The sequence below is a fragment of the Lepus europaeus genome, chromosome 7 (assembly GCF_033115175.1).
Source record: "Lepus europaeus isolate LE1 chromosome 7, mLepTim1.pri, whole genome shotgun sequence".
NCBI classification, from domain to species: domain Eukaryota; kingdom Metazoa; phylum Chordata; class Mammalia; order Lagomorpha; family Leporidae; genus Lepus; species Lepus europaeus.
Genome location: NC_084833.1, coordinates 91,846,292 through 91,869,014, shown reverse-complemented (window position 1 = coordinate 91,869,014; position 22,723 = coordinate 91,846,292). Strand labels below are relative to the sequence as shown.

The following is a 22,723-nucleotide window of genomic DNA, read 5'->3' as shown; positions in this document are numbered from 1 at the left end:
ACCTTGCTACATTCTTATGTGTCATAAGTTCTAGTTATGTCTAAGTGTCGATATCCATTTTTCTCTTTTGCCTGGACCTACTTGCTGCCCCCATGGGGCATGTGGCCTTTGGGCTACCTGCTCCATGCTCCCTGGCCTACATCTTCTTCCACATGGCTGGCTGCCAGGGCTCAGTATGAATCCAGATTTCTCTCTCAAGGCCTTCACTCTCCTATGCATTTCTCCCACTGAATAAAAAGCTAAAAACTTAAAAAAAAAAGTTTACCACCTCACAATTAGGCTAGAGCCATGAATTACGTTGGTTCTATATTCTTCCAAATTAATTACAGCTTTTGCTAAGGATGCCTCTGACTCTGAGACCTAGGGCAAAAACTTGTAACTCTTCTGCATGATTCTCAGTGTATTCCATGACCTAGCCACTTCCTAGCCATCCATCTACCTTTCACTACACTGCTTTGACTGACCCTCCCAAGTGCTTTAATGGACATCTTTTCATCGTTCTTCTCCAACATGGTATCTTACTTGCACTGTTGGAATTTTGATATCCTTTCATAATCTTTCTTAGATAAACCACATTCAGCCTTTAGGAACATCTTCTCTTTGGACTCATCTCTACCCAAGATCATATTAATCTTTCTTAAGAGAACAGCAGACTCAAATCCACATTTGCATGTAAAACTTATCCAGCAATTTGTTGTCTTAAGATCATTTTCCTCCTGGAACCGTCTGAGTTAAATGAAAGGACTGCTTCAGCATACTTTCTAGCTTCCTTAGTTCTGTGGGACACTCTGACTTCTCCTCCCCTGTATAGATCAACAAAATAAGAGCTTAAAGATAATGCTATAAATTGGTCTTCGGCAATCCTTTAAAGCCTTTCCCCATTTTTCTTCTGAAAAAATTCTCTGAGCTTCCCTGTTAACCCTAATAATTTCTTGAATGCTCTTGTATACTCTTAAAAAGAGAAATTTTATGACTTCTTATTAAAAGATCCATCTTGTTTTGTGCAAATATATTTGTACCACATTTATGGGAACCTACCTTTTCCAGAACTGGCAGCCAAGATATCACAAGATGTAAGTTTTTCAAACAGAGCCAGTCTCCATTACGAGCACATTCTTTTAGCATCTGAATTGCTAAGTCAGCTTGACCTTGACCCATGGCAACCTACAAAAACAAAAAATAAGATTAAAAAAAACAGATTGATAACATGTTTAACACAATATAAGAGATTCAATAATAGTCATATATAACTGGCATTAATATTAACTTTTGAAGAAGGTCAAACTAATAATCTTCTCCAAGAATATTAATTAAAATTTTTTATAGTTAACATTCCTAGAAAAGTTAGTTAATAGGTACAACTTGTGGAAATGGCTCCCCTTCCTTAAAATACCTCACTGATAACTGAATGTCATCCTAATACAAATGCTAATCTACTACATGTCACTAGGATTGAATGAAACTCCCTAGATCTAATCCATGAAAAAGCTGCACAACAGAGCCTAAAAGCTCTAGTTTTTTTTTTTTTGTTTTTTTTTTTTTTTTTTTTTTTTTCTGGTTTAGTTTTTTCCTATTTACAGTGTGTGGTTTTTTTTTTTTTTTTTTTTTTTTTTTTTTTTTTAACTCTTTTCAGTTTGGGATGCTATATAGTACCAGAGAAGCTCTGCTCCTTGTGGCCATTTGGGGAATGAACCAGTGGATGGAGACCTCTCTGCCTCCCCTTCTCTGTAACTCTTTCAAATAAATAAAATAAATCTTAAAAAAAAAAAAAAAAGAAAACACAGATTCTTTCTGGGGGTTCCAAGTGAGAACCTTGCCCTCACTTTTGCCAGCTTCTGGAACCCACTTACAAGATTTCTCTAGTGACACCTTCTTCCAGTTCCAAAGCCTGGAGCATGGCATCAATTCTGCTCTCTGACCTCTTCCTCCACCATTTTATCTCCTACTTCCACTCTGACTCACCTGCCTTCCTCTTATAAGAATACTGTAATCAACTGGGTCCACCTGGATAATCCAAGCTACTGTTCCCCTTTAAAAATCCTTAACATCAACAAAGCTTCTTTTGCCATGTAAGCTAGCATATTCACAGTTTCAAAGGTTTAGGATATGGACACTTTTATGGGGCATTATCTGGCATGCTACCAAGAAAAAAAGTCTATTAACAGCATCAAGTGTGACAGAAATAACCATAGCTGTAGCAAAAACAGCAGGGCAATATGTACTGACCTGGTGATAACACTCTCCACTCCTTTCAGCATTAGCAAGTTCTTGAAGTTCCTGAGAAGGATCAGCACCCGGGGAAATAATTATCAAGATGGGTTCAATTTCCAATGTCTCTTTGTATAAACGTTTGAGATTTAGGGGAAGTGGGGACAACTCTTTCAGTCCTAAAAGACATATTAAAGAATTTGAAAATACAAACCAACATATACCAAAGAAGTCTATTAAAACTAATTACTTGATATTTAATAGATAATATATAGGTAAATGATAAACTCATATTTCTTTTTTTTTTCCACTCTATAATCATTCACATATTCGGTACTAAAAGCTAATATTTGTTGACTGCTTAAGATTCCAGGCATATTTTTAAATGCTTGCTATCATCTAATCATTACAATGCTAACATATCGAGGCCCTGATAATCACGTTACAGCTGAAAAAATACATAGCCAGTACTATGTAGTTTGAAAAGGAAGGAGTTATCATTCCTGTGCTTTTCAGGTACCAGATTAAAGAAAGTAACACATTAGCATCAAACTACTATAGGTGATAAGTATAATTAATTCCTCTTCATTTCATATGCTCACTAACAAAGGACTGGTAAGAATCAGATGCACAGAACTAAATGGGAAAAAACTGTGCATCGATTTCAAAATCTTCTGCACCAAAATAAACACATTTTTTAATTCATTTTCATGAACTTTTTGAAGTACCTTCATACTCTTTAGAAATGGAAAAATATGGAACCCTAGAAATAAACAACAACAAAAAATGAAGCACTTTGTAGTAGGCAGAAATCTAACAGTAGCTCTTTTAAGATCCCGAAGCCTGATTTATTTAATCAAATACATAAGTAAGGCTGTGAAGGACTTTGCAGATGAAACTAAAGTTATGGACCTTAAAGCAGAATTATCCTGTATTATCCACCTGGGCCAATCTAGTAACTCGAGCCCTTATAAGTGGGAAAGTTCCTACAGTCAGAGATGCAGCAGAACAAGGATGGGGAGGTATATATCAGAGAGGTGAGAAGATCAAAAAGGAATTAATCTGCTATTGCTGGTTCCACAGATGGAGATGAGGCTATATGCTACAGAATGCAAATGGCCGCAAAAAGCAGATAATGACACCAAATGACAGGAAATGAGGACCTGAATCCTACAACTCTACGGGGCTAAATCTAGATGAGTTTGAAAATGGGTTTCCCAGAGCCTCCCAATAAGACTCTAATGACCCACATAGATTTTATCTTGTGAGACTAGGAGCAGAGAAACCTGGTTAAGATAATAAATATGTATTGTTATAAGTTAATAAATTTGTCAGCTAAGAGAAAATGAACACTTATTTCCATATGGTCTTCTTTCCTCTTAGACAAAGATTTCACAAGAAAAGCTGAGCTACGATAGCAAGATACACACAGTGGGAGAATAGAATGAACAAGAGTTGAGGAGGATTAAAACACTAGAAAAGTTGCATGGCTCAAAAAACCTTTCTGATGGAGAATCAAAGTTGTTGGTTCCTGTAGCTATCATGGTACATATAGGAATATGTCTCTTTCCATTTCTAATATTTGAAAACATGTAGCATAATAGCCTACTCATAGAATTTTAAAAAGTAAACATTAAACCAGAATTACAGAGGTCAAAATATCTGCACCTGGCAATTAAAATTTCTGAAAAGTAATGTAGAAAATTCTTCCAATATATGTCTTGCTTTATAGTATCATTAAACAGATTTTTAAAAGTTTGAATTGTTCTTCTGCTAATTTATCTTCAATCAAAACTGTTTTCACAAAACGCATTTTCTAAGTTAACTGTTTTAAAGTTTATAAATTGTAAAAGATTGCTAACATTTAATAAAAATCTTTCCATATGAACAAAGCTTGAGAAATTACATTTGAAATCCAATCTCTAAAACTTGATTAAAAAGAGATATGTTGGGGCCCATGCTGTGGCACAGTGGGTTATCCCTCTGCCTGCAGTGCCAGCATCCCACATGGATGCCAGTTCTAGTCCTGGCTGCTCCTCTTCCAATCCAGATCTCTGCTATGGCCTGGAAAAGCAGCAAGGAATGGCCCAGGTGCTTTGGCCCTTCCACCCACGTGAGAGACCCGGAGGAAACTTCTGGCTCCTGGCTTCGGATGGGCCTGGCTCCAGCCACTGCGGCCATATGGGGAGTGAACCAGTGAATGGAAGAACTTTCTGTCTCTGCCTCTCACTATCTGTAGCTCTGCCTCTTGAATAAATAAATAAAATCTTAAAAAAAAGACAGAGATGTGTTGACATTCTCAAGTAATGAGTTTTCAAAACTTATTCATACAATAAAAACTCTTAATTTTACATGCAAACAGTACTAATAAAACCACCTGACCAAAGTCATCCAACTAAGAATAGTATGTATTATATTTCCTTAGAAATAGAATGATTTCTAGAAATATATTAAACTTTCAAAGCATGTGAATATATAAATATTATGAGAATTTTTATTAATGATGATAAACCTTAAATGTCATTTGAGCCAGGGATGAAATGGTATCATAATAGAAGTATTCCAAAGAACTGGCAAAAGGTCAAACTACAAAATCAAAGGTCATATGTAAGAGTAAATGAGTGAGAAAAGGAAAGACTCATAAGAACTTTTCTGAAAGCTATCTTGTTTTACTTAAACTTGCATTTGAATTAAAGGGACAGATAATAAATGCATAGATAAGCCAGAAATCTATCAGGTAGTGATAAGTGCTAGGCAGAGTATTAAAACAGGTTAATGTATTGGTATTGGTACTGATTTAGATGACCCATAACACATTCCTGAAAATGCAACACTTGAAACTAACATGTGAATATGATACACGGGAGGACTCTATAAAAGGAGGTAAAATGTTACCCAAGCATGTTAGTGAAAAGGTCGTAGGGCTATTTTGTCCACTAAAGCACAGTGGGTAAGCAAAAGAAGTAGGAATCAAAGGTTCCAAGATGGCTAAATAGGGAAAAGATGTGCTGATTTTTTTAAAGATTAATTTGATTTATTTGAAATGCAGAATTATAGAAAGATGAAGAGGGTATGGAACGAGAGGGAGAGGAGGGAGAGGGAGAGGGAAAGTGGGATGAAGAGAGAGAGAGAGAGAGAGAGAGAGATCTTCCATCCATTGGTTCACTTCCCCCAAATGGCTGCAATGGGCGGAGTTGGGCCAGTTTGAAGCCAGGAACCAGGAGCCCAAGCATTTTAACCATCTTCCGCTGCCTTTCCAGGTGCATTCGCAGGGAGCTTGATTGGAAACAGAGCAGCCAGGACATAAACCAGCAGCCATATGAGATGCTGGCACCACAGTCTGTGGCTTTATCCACAATGCCACAGCACTGACCCAGGCATGCTGATTCTAACCAGGGAAAGATAATATAAAAAGTGGAGGAAGTGTATTCCCAGTGGAGAGTTGAAGAGAAGTTTTCAGTGGAAATTCTACAGAAAGAAGAGAGATGCTATGGAGTAGCTTGGAAAGTACACACACGCAGCACCAAGTGGGCACCCCACCCACAACTCCTGCAGCCAGGGGTAGAGGAAAAGTCATCTTCTGAGAGTGAAGTGAAAGCAGACTGCAGTACTCCATGCCTCTGGTGACACTGCGTGTGGGGGAACGTTACAGTTCACACTGACTTTGAATCAGGCCTGGAGGCGTAGTAGGAGGCAGGGTACCCATCTAACCCAGTGAAAGAAAAACACACTTCTTTCTCCACAATACTCTACAAGGGCGACCGAGACTAGCAGGAAGAAAGTACCATCTTAACTCCAGTAGAGGCTGCGGTTGTTCTCAAGTGCACTTAATTACTCGGAAACCAGAGCAACAACTTCATGAGATAAAGAAATCCATATATAAAATAGATGAAAAAATATCACCAAGAGATTGAGATATTGAAAAGCAATTAAACTGAAATATTAGAAATAGAGAATTCAAATTGTCAAACAGAAAATACAGTGGAAAGCCTCAACAACAGACTTGGTGAGGCAGAAGATTATCCAACCTAGAAGAAAAATCCTTGGAAATATCTCAGCCAGACAAAAAAAAAGAAGAAAAAATTAGAAAAACTGAAAATAGTGTTTGAGATTTATGAGATACTATCAAATGAAAACAGAAACTTTAAAATATTACAAAAGATCAGTGAAGTGAAGAGCTGGGTTTTTGAAAAAAAAAAATCAACAAAGTTGATACATCATTGACCCAACTAATGAGAGAGAGAGAGAGAAAGAGAGAAAGAGAGAGAGAGAGAGAGAGAGAGAGAGAAAGAGAGAGAGAGAACAACCAAATCAATAAAATCAGAGCTGAAAATGGATGGAGAGGAACAGTAGATGCCACAGAAATAATACAAATCATCAGGAAGTTAGCTAAATGCCAACAAATAAGAAAACCTAGAAAGAACAAATAGATTCCTGAATATATACAATCTATGAAAATTGAGTCATAAACACATAGAAATCCTAAATAGACCAATAAACAAGAAGGAAATTGAATCAGCAATAAAGACTCTCATAACAAAAAGAAGCCCAGGATTGGATGGCTTCATTGCTGACTTCTACCAAACTTTTAAAGAAATAATTCCAATTCTTAAACTATTCAAAGCAGTCGAAAGGGAGGGAATCCTCCCAAACTCCTTCTATGAGGCCAGTATCACCTTAATTCCAAAATCAGTAAAAGATATCACACTAGTGAACATAGATGCAATAAATACAACAACACAGCAGAAAGATCATTCACCTGGACCAAATGGGAATTACCCATGGTATGCTGGGATGGTTAACATATGCAGATCAATAAATGTGATACATCACATTAGCAAGTTGAAGAATAAAAACCATATGATTGTCTCAATAGATGCACTTGATAAAATACAACATCCTTTCATAACAAAAAATCTTATGCAAACTGGGTATAGAAAGAACATTTTCAAACAATCAAGGCAATATATGACAAACCCACAGCAAATATCATATTGAATGGGGAAAAGCATTCCCACTAAGATCCTGAACCAGAAAAGGATGTCCATTTTTCACCATTGCTATGAATATAGTTCTTGATGTTTTAGCCAGAGCCATTAGGCAAGAAAAAGAAATCAAGGAAATAGGAAAAGGAAAAGTCGAATTATCCATGTTTACAGATGACATGATTCTATTTTCAGGGGAACAAAAAGACTCCACTAAGAGACTACTGAAATTCATATGAGAGTTTGGTAAAGCTGCAGGATGTAAAATCAACATACAAAAATCAATAGCCTTTGTATACACAGTTAATGACATAGCTGAGAAAGAACTTGCAAGATTTGTCTATTCACAAAAACTATAAAAAAATTTTAAATACCTTGGAATAAATTTAACCAAGGAGGTAAAACATTTCTGTGATGAAAATCATAAAATATTAAAGGAATAAAAAGAAGACACACACAAGAAAATGAAAAAATATGCTTCTGGTTTGGAAGAATTAATACCATCAAAATGTCCATACTAGTGAAAGTAACTTATAGATTCAATGTGATTCTAATCAAAATGCCAAAGACATTATTCCCAGATCTACAAAAAAAAAATGATGCTACAATTAATGGAAGCACAACTGACACCGAATAGTTAAAGCAATTTTAATAACAAATATGAAGTCTGAGGCATCACAATACCAGGCTCTAAGACATATTACAGAGCAGGTTTAATTAAAACAACCTGGCATTGGCACAAAATAGACATGTAGCACAAAGGAAAATAGAAAACCTAGAATTTAATACACATATCTACAACCAGCTTATCCTTGACAAAAGAGCTGAAATCAATCCCAAGAGAAAGGATAAATCTCTTCAAAAAAGGGTTCTTAGAAATTGGAACTACATATGCAGAAGTATGAAACAAGACCCATACTCTATACCTTATACAAAAATTAAGTCAACATGGATAAAGGATCTAAATCTACAACTGGATGCCATCAATGTACTAGAGGAAATCATTTGGGAAACTATGCAAGACACTGGCCTAGGAAAAGATTTCTTGGAAAAGACCACAGAGGCAAAATACACAAATGGGATTATATCCAGCTAAGAAGTTTCTAAATTGCAAAGCAAAAACTCAACAAAGTGAAGACACAACCGACAGAATGGAAAAAAAAATCTGCAAACTATACAACTGATAAAGGATTAATATTAATGATTTATAAAGACCTCAAGAAACTCAAAAACAATAAAATAAATAATCCAGTCAAGAAATGAGCAAAAGACATGAACAGGCATTTTTCCAAGGATGAAACTTAAATGGCCAACAGACACAATGAAAGATGCTCAGGATCATTAGCCATCAGGAAAATGCAAATCAAACCCAAAATAAGATTTCACCTTATTCCAGGTAAATGTCTCTCATACAGAAATCAAAAACAGTAAACACTAGTGAAGATGTGGGGAAAAGGGTACTCTAATCCACTGTTGGTGGGAATGTAAACTAATAAAAACATTATGGAAGACAGTATGTAGATTCCTCACAGATCTGAAAATAGATCTACCAAATGACTCAGCCATTCCATTCCTGGGAATTTACCCAAATGAAATGAATTCAGCATATGAAAAAGTTATTTGTAACCCAATATTCACTGCAGCTCAATTATAATAGCTAAGATATGGAATCAACCAAGATGTCCATCAACTGATGACTGCATAAAGAAAATGTGGTACATACACACTATGGAATACTACTTAGCCATAAAAAAGAATTAAATCCTGTGTTTTGCAATAAAATGGATACAACTGGAAATCATTACGCTTAGTGAAATAACCCAGTCTCAAAAACACAAATACCATATATTTTTTTCCAATATGTGACACCTAATATAGAATACAAAAATTATACAGGAATGAAATGGTCTTTTTTTTAGCTTGTGTTTATACTCTTGCAGAACTGTTGTATCCCTACTTTTTACTTGTGGAATATAAGATTAGTAGCAAATTAAGTCTGTACATATAGAAGGAATTAAAACTATGTCCTTGCAAAATTGATGGGGGTGGGGAGGGACAAGGAGGGAAGAAGAAGGGAGTGAGGGAAATGTGGTTGTCTCTTACAAATCTACCTATGGAATGCATAAAATCTCTTCTCTTTATAATAATAATATTTTTAAAAATTTTTGAGAGGAATAAGAATCTAGATTTTATTCTATACATTTTTAGAAGATTGAAGATTTTATGAAAGAAGTATTTGGTTTAAGTTTTTAAAATATTATACCACCTTCTAGAAAGAAATGATTGAAGGGGAAGCAAGAATTCAATAGGGAGATCTGATTAAGAAGATAGTTAATGATTTGATAAATATGTAAAGTGTCTACATGCTTCAGAAGCTGTTTAAGGTATTGAGGATACAACTACAAAACAACTTTTGTACCTTCAAGTTGAGAACAGACTCTTTTTTTTTTTTAAAGATTTATTTATTTGAAAGTCAGAGTTACACAGAGAGAGAAGGAGGCAAAGTGGGAGAGAGAAGTCTTACACCCGATGGTTCACTCCCCAGATGGCCGCAACGGCGTAGCTGTGCCAATCCGAAGCCAGGAGCCAAGAGCTTCTTCCGGGTCTCCCACATGGGTGCAGGGGCCCAAGGAGTTGCGCCATCCTCTACTGTTTTCCAAGGCCATAGCAGAGAGCTGGATTGGAAGTGGAGCAGCCGGGATACAAACTGGCGCCCATATGGGGTGCAGGTGCTTCAGGCCAGGGCATTAACCCGCTGCGCCACAGCACCGGCCCCAAGAACAGACTCTTAATAGGTGAATAAGTAACAATATTTCAGATGGCGCTAATAGTTACAGAGGAAAATAAACAGGGTAAAAGAAGATACAGAGAGCTGAGGGGAGAGTGACCCCGTTATTTTATAGCAAATATCATTGAAATCTTCATTGGAAAAAATGGCATTTGAGCAGAGAAGTGAGGGAAATAACCAGGGTTTGAGTTCCCTTGTAGAAAGAAAAAGGAAGTGCAAAGATTTTGATAGGCAGAAACACATTTGGAGCACTTGAAGAACAGGAAAATGGCTATGCTATTATTTTGAGAAATGATTGCTCAAGGATGAAGAGTGATAGGATATGAGATCTGAGAGAAATGGAGGAACAGAAGAGGATCCTGTAAGATATTGAAAGGAACCTGAGCGAGATGCCATCAGAAGAGTTTGCGTAGAAGAGTGAGATGATCTAATTTATATTTCAAAATGCACTCTAGTGGCTGTTGAGGATAAATTGGAAGTGACGAAGGTAAGAAGCTTGAATGGCAATAAACTTCCTCAAACTTAACAAAGTAGTAGACAGTAGTGGAAATGTGAGAAGTGATTGAATTCTGGATATATTCTGAGGATATAGAAAAGAAATAAAAGGTATGCAAATAACTGAACTAAGATATTATTAAAGCTTGCATTAAGTTGTAGTAATAAAGTAAAATAAAATCAGAGTAAGTTTTAGAGTTAGAATGAAAAGAATTTGCTAATTGATTGGGTGTGGGAAATAAGGAAAAGGGAGAAAAGAATTACTTTTGGGTAAACCCAAAAGTTCTTATTGGTCACACTAAAGTTATGATGTCTACCAGACATTCATGTGAACAGAACGAATAAACACTTGTGTACATAAACCTAGAAATCCAGAATTAAAAATAAGACTTATAAGAGTCATTATAACTTAGAGATGATGTTTAGAACTAGGTTCTGATAAAGAATTTAAAGGAGACTGTATAATAATGAAATATGGGATATCAGAGCAAGATTACAGTGGAAATAAAAGTACTCCAACACTTTGAAGATATGCACAGAAAATACCACAAAATGAAAGAGAAAAATAAATAGCCTAAAGTGGTTTCAGAATAAAAGATGAAATGTTCAAAGAAGGAAGAAATAGATTGCGGGGCATGAGCGCGGCCATGGCACGACCAGGCCAGGCCCGGGGGCTCCGCATGCGCAGCTGCCCCTGGGTGCCCCTGCCCGAGCTGCGTGGAACGGAGCCGCATGGAGCTGAGCCCGCGAACTAACCTGAGCCAGGGCCCGCGGAGCCAGCCGTGGGGTGTCCCAGGGATGGCAGCGCAGGGAGGGACCCGGACCGCACACACGTGGCCCCAGCCACTGCCATGACGGATAGCAACCCCACGGGGTGTGCGGCAGTGGCGGCTCTGGCCCCCAGGCCGGGTGGCGCCAAGGAGGGGTCAACATGGAGCACACCTAGCTCCAGAAGGCGCAGAACCAGCTGCAATGCCTGCAGGAGGACTTCATCTACAGCCTGCAGGCACTGGAGGAGCGGGACTATGGGCTGGAGCATGTGCACAGCTGCCGCCATGATGCCGCTGTGCCCAGGGCCGGCCATGGACAGGCTGCTGTCGCGCAAGGAGGGGGAGTGGATCCTGGAGCAGCTCGTGTGGCCACCACAGCTCCCCTCCCCACAGCAAGAGGACTGTTGGGAACCAGACGGAGGGACCAGGCTGCCGACGATGATGCCAGTGGCCTCCTCTCCAGCGGGCCCTGCAAGAGGGCCAAAGAAGATGGCGCCCAGGGGAAGTAAGATGGGCGGAACTCAAAAGCTAATTGGCTACGCAACATCAGGGGAGGTAACAAAACTAGTATCAAGTGCATAGACATATGGCTAGTCCTATAGAAATCCCCCTGTAAAGTGATCTTTTAAGTGATTGGTTGGTCCTTAGTCCTGCCCCAATGACTCTGCAGTTTTGTGCTATAAAAGGTTCTGTTACACGCGAAATAAACGAGACCCTGCTTCAACTGGGTTCCACACCTCGCTTGATTGTCCCCAGGGGTTTTGGGAAGGCTGAGTGGCGGTTGGTGCACTTTCCCCTCTTGGGTTAAGGCAAGCTGTGGGCAGCCTGCCTAATTTTCCAGCGGTGGCGAGGAACAGTCACCGCAATAGATAGCTTTGTTGAAAGATGAAGACAACAGCACAGAAGTCACCACTGAATGAAGCAATGTGGAAAGCACCATGAAGCTCACCAAGACATATCTTGTGGAGATTTAGGGATGTAACTTAAAATAGTATGAGGGGCCGGTGCCATGGTGCAGTAGGTTAATCCTCTGCCTACGGCGCCAGCATCCCACATGGGCGCCGGTTCTAGCCCCAGCTGCTCCTCTTCCAATCCAGCTCTCTGCTGTGGCCTGGGAAAAGCAGCAGAAGATGGCCCAAGTGCTTGGGCCCCTGCACCCATGTGGGAGACTGAGAAGAAGCTCTTGACTCCTGGCTTCAGATTGGTGCAGCTCTGACTGTTATGGCCATTTGGGGAGTGAACCAACGGAAGGAGAAACTACAATGGTATATATTTCCAGTGGGATTAGCTGCTGAGTGGACATGTTATTCAAAGTGAGCAAATCAGAATCCTTCCACAGGACTAAGAGAGATATTGAGATGGAAGTTATTTTTCCTATTTCATTATAAGTTTTAAAATACAATTCAGGGATAGGTTTTGTGGTACAGTGAGTTAAGAAACCATTTTGGTTGCCCCCATCCCATATCAAGTGCTGGTTAAAATTTCAGCACTTCCACTTTCAAACGAATGCATACTTGGAGGGAGCAGATGATGATTCAAGTGCTTGAGTCACTGCAAGCCACATGGCAGACCAGAATAGAGTTCCAGGATCCTGGCTTCAGCCTGGCCTAGCATTAGGAGCTGCAGGCATTTGGGAAGTGAACCAGGAAATGGAAGATAAATCTCCCTCTCTCTCTCCCTCTCTTGCTCTCTCTGTTCTGCCTTCAAGTACATCAAAAATAATAAATAAAAACTTAAAAAAAAAACTTCTGCAAATCAGGAGACTTATCTCCCCAAAGAGGTGTGAACCCTTCATCGGGCAACACACAGTAACATGGGAGGCAAACAGAGATATAGACACAAAGAAAACAGGAGAAACAGAGATGAAGGTAGGAAAGAGAAAAGCAACAGAGAAACAAACTGCAAGTTTGAGACAAGGAGAAAGATTTCAGAAATTATCCCATCCATGCATCAGTTTGGCCCAGAGGTCAGTCCAAACTCTTCTTCTCTGGTTACCTAAGCAGCCAAAAAACCCACCTTTTTTCATTTAAGTAAGTTTGATTTCATTACCTGTCATTTGCAACCATTAGGTGGCTAAACACTCTACAACACATGAGTATAAATTATTTAGTGGACAACATTGTAATGGAGATGAATAAACATGGACATTTCCTCTCCAAGAATAAGTAAAGGAAAGCACAGAGTATGTCCAAATCCAGTTCTTTGTACCCATCAGCAGCCAACCAATTGACCAGTCTAAAAGGCAACTCAAGATATTTGTATACATATGCACATAGATATTCTAGTAGAGGGTGGGGCAGGAGATTAGTATCATATGAAAAACTGGGTTGGGAAGTGTTATGAATTAAATTGTATCTCCCCAAAAGTGTTAAGTTCAAGTTTAAACCCCAAAATCTCAGGATGTGACCTTATTTGGAAACAGGTTCAAATAAGATATAATTAGATAACTTTATATGAGGCCATACTGGAGTTGAGTGAGTGGGACCCTAATCTACTAAAAGTGGGGTGCCCTTAAGAAGGCAGCCATGTTAAGAAACGCAAGAGAGGACGTCATGAAATGATAAAGGCAGAGATTCCAGTCATGCATCTGCAAGCGAAGAAACATGAAACACTGCCATAAAATGACCAGAATCTAGGAAGAGGCAAAGCAGGCCTTGCCACCACCTTGATTTCAGTCTGTTATCCTGCAGAATTGTGAGACAATACATTTCTGCTGCTTTAAGGAACTCAGTCTGTACTATTTTGTTACAGGAGATACAGGAAACTAACACAGAAGGTTAGAGTGTAGATAGATATGTATATAATACAACTTTATATAGACATGCCAAAATATATCTCTAAATTTGACTCTTTGAATATTTAATAAAAATATAAGCCTTCTAAATTTAGAATTTTTAAAGACCCATTATTCTTGGGTGAATCTGCTTCATGTAAAATCCTTTTCATAGTCTTTCCTTGATATGGTTTTTCCAAACTTTTTTTGCAAAAAATAGAATTATTTCCAAATGGATGATAAATGTCAACTCTTAAAACAAGACTATTTGAAAGTCTTAACAAAATTTTACGAATGGCTTGACAAAAATGTTATTGTGAAGTTGGTGATCTAAAAGACAAATTTTCATTTTTTGTTTCAGACATGGCGAAAATTACTCATTTCGGAGGCTTTGTACTAAGACTATGGTACCTCTGAAAGCACTCTATTTAAGTTGTCCAAATTTTCCATAAAAGTATGGCTATAGGTAGTACTTTTTCAGTACAGATTTGGCACAAATGTTTGATTAATCATGCACAAATATCTAAAATACTTTTATAGGAAAATAATTTTTAAAACTCATATAGAATGTCAATTATGCATCAAATTTAATATATGCATTAAATTTAAATTTAACTGAAAAGTGATCTCTGTTAAATGTAAGAGTGGGAATAAGAGAGGGAAGAGATATACAATTTGGGACATGCTCAATTGGACTTGCCCCAAATGGTAGAGTTTGAAACATGCTAGGGGATTCCAATTCAATCCCATCAAGGTGGTATGTACCAATGCCATCTCACTAGTTCAAGTGATCAACTTCAGTTCATAATTGATCATACTGATAGGACTAAGAGTCAAAGGGATCACATAAACAAGACTAGTGTCTACAAATACTAACTGATAAAATTAAAAAGGAGAGAATGATCCAACATGGGAAGTGAGATACACAGCAGACTCATAGAATGGCAGATGTCCTAAATAGCACTCTGGCCTCAGAATCAGCCCTTAAGGCATTCAGATCTGGCTGAAGAGCCCTTGAGAGTATTTTAGGCATGGAAAGCCAAAACACTCCGGCAAAAAAAAAAAAAAAAAAAAAAAAAAAAAAAAAACAAAAAACACCTAAATGAAACATCTCTGCAAGTGAGATCCCAGTGGAAAGAATGGGCCATCAAAGAAGGAGGTACCTTTCTCTGAAGGGAGGAGAGAACTTCCACTTTCACTATGACCCTGTCAGCATAAGATCGAAGTCAGCGAACTCAAAAGGCCTCCATAGCCTTGGCAGTTCATGACAAGAGCCTCGGGTGATTACTGACGCCATAAATAAGAGTGTCAATTTGTTAAGTCAACAACAGGAGTCACTGTGCACTTACTCCTCATGTGGGATCTCTGTTCTTAATGTGTTGTTCAATGTGAATTAATGCTATAACTAGCACTCAAATAGTATTTTTCACTTTGTGTTTCAGTGTGGGTGCAAACTGATGAAATCTTTACTCAGTATATATCAGGTTGCTCTTCTGTATATAAAGGTAATTGAAAATGAATCTTGATGTGAATGGAATGGGAGAGGGAGTGGGAGAGGGGAGGGTTGCGGATGGGAGGGAAGTGTTGGGGGGAAAAGGCCATTGTAATCCATAAGCTGTACTTTGGAAATTTATATTTATTAAATAAAAGTTTAAAAAACTCAAATAGAATGTCAATTATGCATCAAATTTAATACATTTTTTAAAAAGATCTATTTATCTGAAAGGAGAATTCCAGAGATAGATACAGAGAGATTTTCAACCACTGGTTAATTTCCCAAATGGGAACAACAGCTGGGGTTGGACCAGGCCAAACCAGGAGCCGGGAACACTGTTGGGGTCTCCCGCCTTCCACTTTTGTGCAGGGACCCAAACACTAGGGCCATCTTCCATGGTTGCCCAGGTGCATTAGCAGGGAGATGAATTGGAAGTGGGACAGCCAGAATGGAACGGGTGCTCATATGGGATATTGGCATTGCAGGCTGCAACTTAACCCATTGGCACAAAGCTGGGCCCATTACAATACATGTGGCTATAAAAGAACAACAAAGAGAACTATTTTTCTATACCAAATAGAGATTATAAATAGTAAGAATGAAAAAGGACTTAAAACATTCACAAAGTAAGATCAGTATAACATAAGAAGTTTAAATTAAAAACAAATAAATTAAGTCAGTAGTCTAGTTCTTAAAATGTTTTGTACTTACCCAAGGTTTTACATGCAAATAGAGCCATGGCACTTTGCAGTCTGTCTGGTCTTAGAGCCTGTACTACAAGAACCTTAAAATAAAGTGCAAGATATTTTTAAATAATAATGCTCCCTAACAATTTAACTAAATAATAGTAATAACTAAATGAATCTTTATGTGAATACTTATCATTGTTCCATAGTATGCATGTCAAGCTATCATAATATGTATACACCAAGACAAATCTTCAATATCCAAAATATTACTGTAATCTATTTACTTCCTGAAGCTTATTATCAAAAGTAAACAAGGGTCAGCTATATCTTCAAAATTTACCAGGGGCTAAATAGAAGAAGTGTTCAAGACGTTCACAGAATATGTGTTTTATGAAAAACTGCATGATTTCTTACATAGAACTCAGAGAAATGACAGAAAAACCTACAATTTATATCTTAATTTCCTTCTTAAAGACATTTTCCTACTGCAAAATCCTCTTTTGTGTTAAAGGTAAAGGGAATAAGCAAACCTATAGTGGGAAACACCAAAACCAGAAACTTTGTCAGTGATTTAATTGTCTGGATAAGGTACCAAAACCATTAAAGCATATAGAACAGTCTAAAGACAAAGCTCTCATTTAAAAGATTTCCAAATGTACAGAAAAAACTAATTCTTTAATTTAGATAACACTAGACTTTACCTGCTGAAACAAGGAAACTTTCTTTGCAAGAATAGATGGAAACTCTTGCTCACACATGGAATTATGATAATAAGCACGCCACAGTGCTGCATCTTCAAAGCAGAGGGTCTGATAAAGATTGGGAAGAGCAATCTAAAAAATATATACATATAAGTAAACTACAAGCAATTAATATATATTTCTATATATAAAGAAAAACTAAAAAAGCAAATGGAAACAAATTATTAATAAATATAATTTACTTTTTTCCTACTTTATTTTGGCTTGTCCTATCATTTCTACTGCTTTCCCAGGACATAGCAGAGAGCTGGATAAGAAAAGGAGCAGTCAGGACTAGAACCGGCGCCCATATGGGACGCCGGTGCTTCAGGCCAGGGCTTTAACCCACTGTGCCACAGTGCCGGCCCCAGCTTGTCTAATCATTTCTAGGTCAGAAATAATATGGTGGACTCATCCAATGTTAAACCTAGAATTAAAATTAAAAACTTCCAAAGTAGTACCAAACCAACACTTATATGGTAACAACTCTTTTCTCTAAGTAAAAACATTTGTGCCTAGCTACCTCCACCTTGTGGAGAAAAGGAACACTGTCATTAAAAATCAAGTACAAAACTTAGATTGCCACAACTAAGAGCCACATTAAACTATTTCAATATTGACAAAGAATCTGTTTAACAAAACTTATAGTCATGTTCCACTAAACTCTCTTTAGACTGGGCTTCAAGCTTGGGCTTCATGTCCTTCCTGTAAAATCCAATTTAAAACTACATTTCCTGAATCAGTTTAGCAAGAATCCCTATGCCAATATCTGATCAAAATCGTTATCCCTGACTCTTGGTATCTGATCACCCTGGTCTGTCTTCAACAAGAATCCTGCTAAAACATGATTAGATAGAATCTTCCCCTGTCCCTGACATTTCCTCTCAGTAATTTTCCATCCACTAACCCTCACTAGTGACCCTCATCTTGCTCCTTGGCTATAAATTCCCATTTGTACGTGGTATTTTCAGAATTGAGCACACTGCTATGCAGAGGTTTCTTTTCCATTATTGAAAATGCTTTTTTAAAATGAAATTTATCTTCACCACATGTTTTTCTAGACCAACATATTCAATTACATTGTGATTTGTGAACATACTGCTTCTTTTACCTGTAAACATTATCTCTTTGAAAACTCATAAATTTTTACTTAGCAGTCAATATTTACCTTAAACAACATCATCTGTCAGAAGTTTTCACAAACATATGCATTCCCTATACCTTAAATAATGCAACCGCTTCCCAGACTTTTTCAAGGATAAGCTATAAGCTTAGAAACATAATTAATTACAGAGAATATTCAGTGAAAATAATGATACAATTAAAAGATTTGTATTTACAGTATAAAACTTCAGGTTATATCAACACAAATAGAGTTTTATTCAAATATCTATATTCATATCTATATAACCTATTATATTGCCCAGATATAATTATGTAACTTAACTGAAAATAAAATTAGACAAAAGAAAATTAACTAATTACATCTTAATTTAATTACTTTTACTAAATACCTAAGCTTTTTAGGATAATATTTCATTGTGGCCATTAGTATTAAGTCACCATGTTTACGGATACTAACACATCAGATAATCATCACATACTTGGCTAGAAATCTGAGATACACTATACAACACAGGAAGCTCTTTAGCTGCATGTTAGACGATAGGGTGAGTCACCAGAGGTACAGCTCTGGTATAGAACGAATTGTATGGCAAGGTAATTATTGGACACAATTGTCAGAGTTTCTTTCTTTTTTTTTTTTTTTACAGGCAGAGTGGACAGTGAGAGAGAGAGACAGAGAGAAAGGTCTTCCTTTTCCATTGGTTCACCCCCAGTGGCCACTGCAGCTGGCGTACCGCGCTGATCCGAAGCCAGGAGCCAGGTGCTTCTCCTGGTCTCCCATGCGGGTGCAGAGGCCCAAGAACTTGCACCATCCTCCACTGCACTCCCGGGCCACAGCAGAGAGCCAGACTGGAAGAGGAGCAACCGGGACAGCATCCAACACCCCAACCGGGACTAGATCCCGGGGTGCAGGTGCTGCAGACAGAGGATTAGCCTATTGAGCCATGGTGCCAGCCCAGAGTTTCTTAACATTTTAAATACATGCTTGTCATTCTACTGGTGTCAAAGAAAAACTAGAGCAAGATAGTTTATAAAGAAGTAAACAGATTTTATTAAGGAGAATTACAGTGAGGAAAAGAGATCTCTCTATAGAATAGGGTTCAATTCTAAATACAGCATGGGCAAGTGGGAATTTGTAGTCAGAGTACCCTGTTGCTGCTAAAGCTAGATTCTAGAAGGCACTACACAGGTGATCTGGAGCAGGTTCAATAACCTGGCTACAGTTTGGTTAAGCTAACAATCTTTGTTATTGGCAATATGCCGACTTATAATAAACAGTGAATAAATGATTAATGAGGAAAACAAGAACAAAACAGGATGAACAAACAGCAGAATCCATTTATTTTATCCAACAAATATTTATGAAATAAAAGAAGTAAAAAGTAGTGGCAAAGAGCCTAGATGTTGCACCATATAGCCCAGTTCTGAACCCTGGCTTTGTTTCCTAAGGAACCGTAAGCAAGCAGCTTTATTGCTGCATGCCTTAATGTCTTCATCTATTAAATGAAAACAATAACAGTTGCTACCTCATATTATTGTTGGAAATACTGATAATTCATTTTTAAAAATCTGTATATTGTCTTGAACATAGCTATAAATAAATGTTAGCAATTTTTATTGTTTTTACCAGTTATAATAGCCGTAAAGTGAAGTGCAGCAACAAGGGTAAGAATGAGAACAGACATGTAAGATTTTGGGAGAAGTAGATCTCTCATTCCAAACAAAAACACCACTTTCATCAGAGTGATTAAAGAACACAGAACTGCTGGGCATTACAATTCTGAACTGCTTTCTCTTCCCCCATATCTCTAGCCTCATAGCCCAACTCACTCTGGTGGAGAGTAGAGGGGAAGAGAAAAAAAAAAGAAAATACTATATTTAGCAGACCGACATACTAATGGCATGCTCTTTCATGGATGAAAGATTTAATAAATTAATTATGGCTTAACGGGCTAATCACAGTAATTCTTAGGTTTCCTTTTACAGGGAGATTTTTTATGTCCAACTAACAAAAACATCACAACTGAATAAGCAGCATAAATAGCATGTAAGTATCAATAAAAAATAACTCAAATAGAGAAAATATTTAAAATATCGTAGCAGGAAAGGGATACCTTTAATGTCGCCACTGCCCAGCTTCTTTCTTGATCTATCCAAGATGGAAGTTGATCACGTATTCTTTGTTGAGAGTCCTTTAATAAAAGCAATTATTTTTCTAAGTATATTTGATAAAATTAACATGTTAAAAATAGAAATTGACCACTAATGAGCGATATTTTGAAATATGTAAATGCTAATATTATTTCTTATTTTACAAGTCACCAGGATAAAATTCTATAAAAGATACAAAGAACCATTAAGGCAAACATTGTACTCACTTCCATTTTGCTTAATCTTTCATTAAACTTAGAAAAACACAAAAGTCCCAAGAAACTGTCATAAAAGTTACATTAGTTTAAATTATATCTTGTATTTCAGACATGATCTAGATTCTGTGTTATATTTTGCATTCAATGATTTGAAGAATGTTGTCTATTATGTATTCAAAAAGAAAATCAGTAGAGAAACACATAAATTTCAATGAAATTATTAAAAGTTTTGAAAAAGTAATTTTATATATTCCCAGTTATAATACAAAGTTTTATTTTTTAAAGCCTATCAAATTTTTCTAGGAACAAAACACACATACTAAAGAAAAACAGCTATATTAATATCTAGCATTTAAAATTATTCTCAAACTAATACATGGGAGGAAGGATCCAAGATGACAGAATAGGGAGGGAGCTTACTGCTCTAGTCCAGAGCAAGATAGTTTAAAAACAGTGGAGAGTGCAATCTCAGGGAAGAATTGGGGAGAAAAAGAAGAAACTCCATGCAAAACAGAGGGACACTGTGGAGGGTGTGGATGTGCACAGTTCAGGACCTCAGCAGCCGAGAGCCTCAGCACCAGCTCTGGAGAGTGAGGTGAGGTCAGACTGCGGCAGCCCAAGCACTTGGCAATAAAGCTGTGACAAGAGCCTGGAATGAGTCTGGCTTGGAGCCCCAGAGCACACCTGCCAAACTAGAGGAGAAAAATGGGGACACGTTTCTCTATACCCAACGACCCTGCACCAGTGTCCTGTAATAAGCCAAGAGAGGGCAGGCACCATTTCAGCATATGTAATAGCTGCGCCCGCTCATGTCTGCTTCCAGCAAGCAGCTGAGTGGAGACACCTGGAAAACTGAGAGGGGGCTCCATACTTGTGACTCGGGGAGGTTTGTGTGCTGGGATTATGAAAACACTGTGGCTGTATGGGAGGGTGCAGGGTGTGGCTGGGAATTTGGGCAGTCACTATGGGTGGCTCCACATTCTCAGTGCTCCTGGATTCCCTGGTGAGGGTCACTGCTGCAGGATCCTTGCTCAGAATGAGGACAACACATATCTTTTGTGGGATTTTTTTAGCAGCACAGATGAGTATTATACCCACTGGCTCTAATTCCCAGCCACTGGTCTCTTTTGATGAGATGAGGTTAGCATGAGACTATGCCAACAGAGCAGAACAAACCTCCCCTCTGATAATGAAAAAAAAAAAAAAAAAAAAAAGAGGAGACTTAGCACACCAACCTGGGTATATCCTTACATTCCCTTCACCCTGGAGCATTAAACAGTGCCACACCCACCACATGCCTCTAGGTATCCACTGAAAAAGCAGACACTCCACTAAGCCATAAAAGCTATCACAGGGAAAAAATATCTCCAGAATGCTGAATAAACACAGCAATTCAAGAAACAAGAATAAAAAAGACAACATGATGCCCCCAAAGGACACAACACTTCAATATGTGAATGTGAAGATGAAGAGATAGAAGAAATGCTGTAAGTAGAATTCAAAAAATTGATCATAGGATTACTTAGAAGTAACCACAAGCAAATCCACAAACTAATGAAATCAATACATCACATGAAAGAAAATTACTCCCATGAAAATGAGATCTTAAAGAGAAATCAAAATGCAATCTTGGAAATGAAGAACTCAATAGAACAAATAAAAAAATGCAGTGGAAAGTCTTGACAAAATACTTGGTGAAGCAGAAGAAAGAATATCTGAGATTGAAGACAATCTCTGAAAATTTTACAGTCAGAACAAAAAAAATGAAGAAGAAATTAGAAAACTAAAAAAAAGTACTGGAGATCTACTGGATACTATCAAATGAGCCAAAATACAGGTCTTAGGTGTCCTAAAACATGGGAAGAGACAAAGGGTTAGAAGGCCTTTTTAGTCAAATAATTACAGAAAACTCCTCCAATTTGGAAAAAGAAAGGGACATCAAGCACAGGAAGCACATAGAACTCCTAATAGACATGACCAGAAAATATGTTCAACACAACACATTGTAGTCAAACTCTCCACAATAAAACAGAAAGAAAGGACCCTAAAATGTGCACAAGAGAAACACCTGATTACTTTCAGAGGCTCGCCAATTAGATTCACAGCTGACTTTTAGTCAGAAACCCTGCAAGCTGTGAGAGATGGCGAAATATATGCCAAGTCTTAAGAGAAAAAAAAAAACTGTCAACCCAGAATACTGCAATGCTCTTATTTAGGAATGAAAGTGAAATACAGACCTTCTATTACAAATAGAAATTGAAAGAATTTGTCACCACTCATCCAGCC

General features: G+C 37.7%; 1 protein-coding gene across 3 annotated transcripts in view; it reads right to left on the bottom strand.

Annotated features, from left to right (window-relative positions):
* Nucleotides 1-22,723, bottom strand: part of DYNC2H1 (dynein cytoplasmic 2 heavy chain 1) — a 367,993-nt gene that overhangs the window by 153,861 nt on the left and 191,409 nt on the right. For all 3 annotated transcript variants that reach the window (XM_062196938.1, XM_062196939.1, XM_062196940.1), the window contains 5 exons: nucleotides 20,183-20,260; nucleotides 16,905-17,036; nucleotides 16,226-16,298; nucleotides 2,227-2,387; nucleotides 1,039-1,164 (listed from right to left, as the gene is read on the bottom strand). In XM_062196938.1, coding sequence (XP_062052922.1) covers nucleotides 1,039-1,164; nucleotides 2,227-2,387; nucleotides 16,226-16,298; nucleotides 16,905-17,036; nucleotides 20,183-20,260 — 570 coding nt within the window. The remainder of the gene's footprint in view (nucleotides 1-1,038; nucleotides 1,165-2,226; nucleotides 2,388-16,225; nucleotides 16,299-16,904; nucleotides 17,037-20,182; nucleotides 20,261-22,723) is intronic.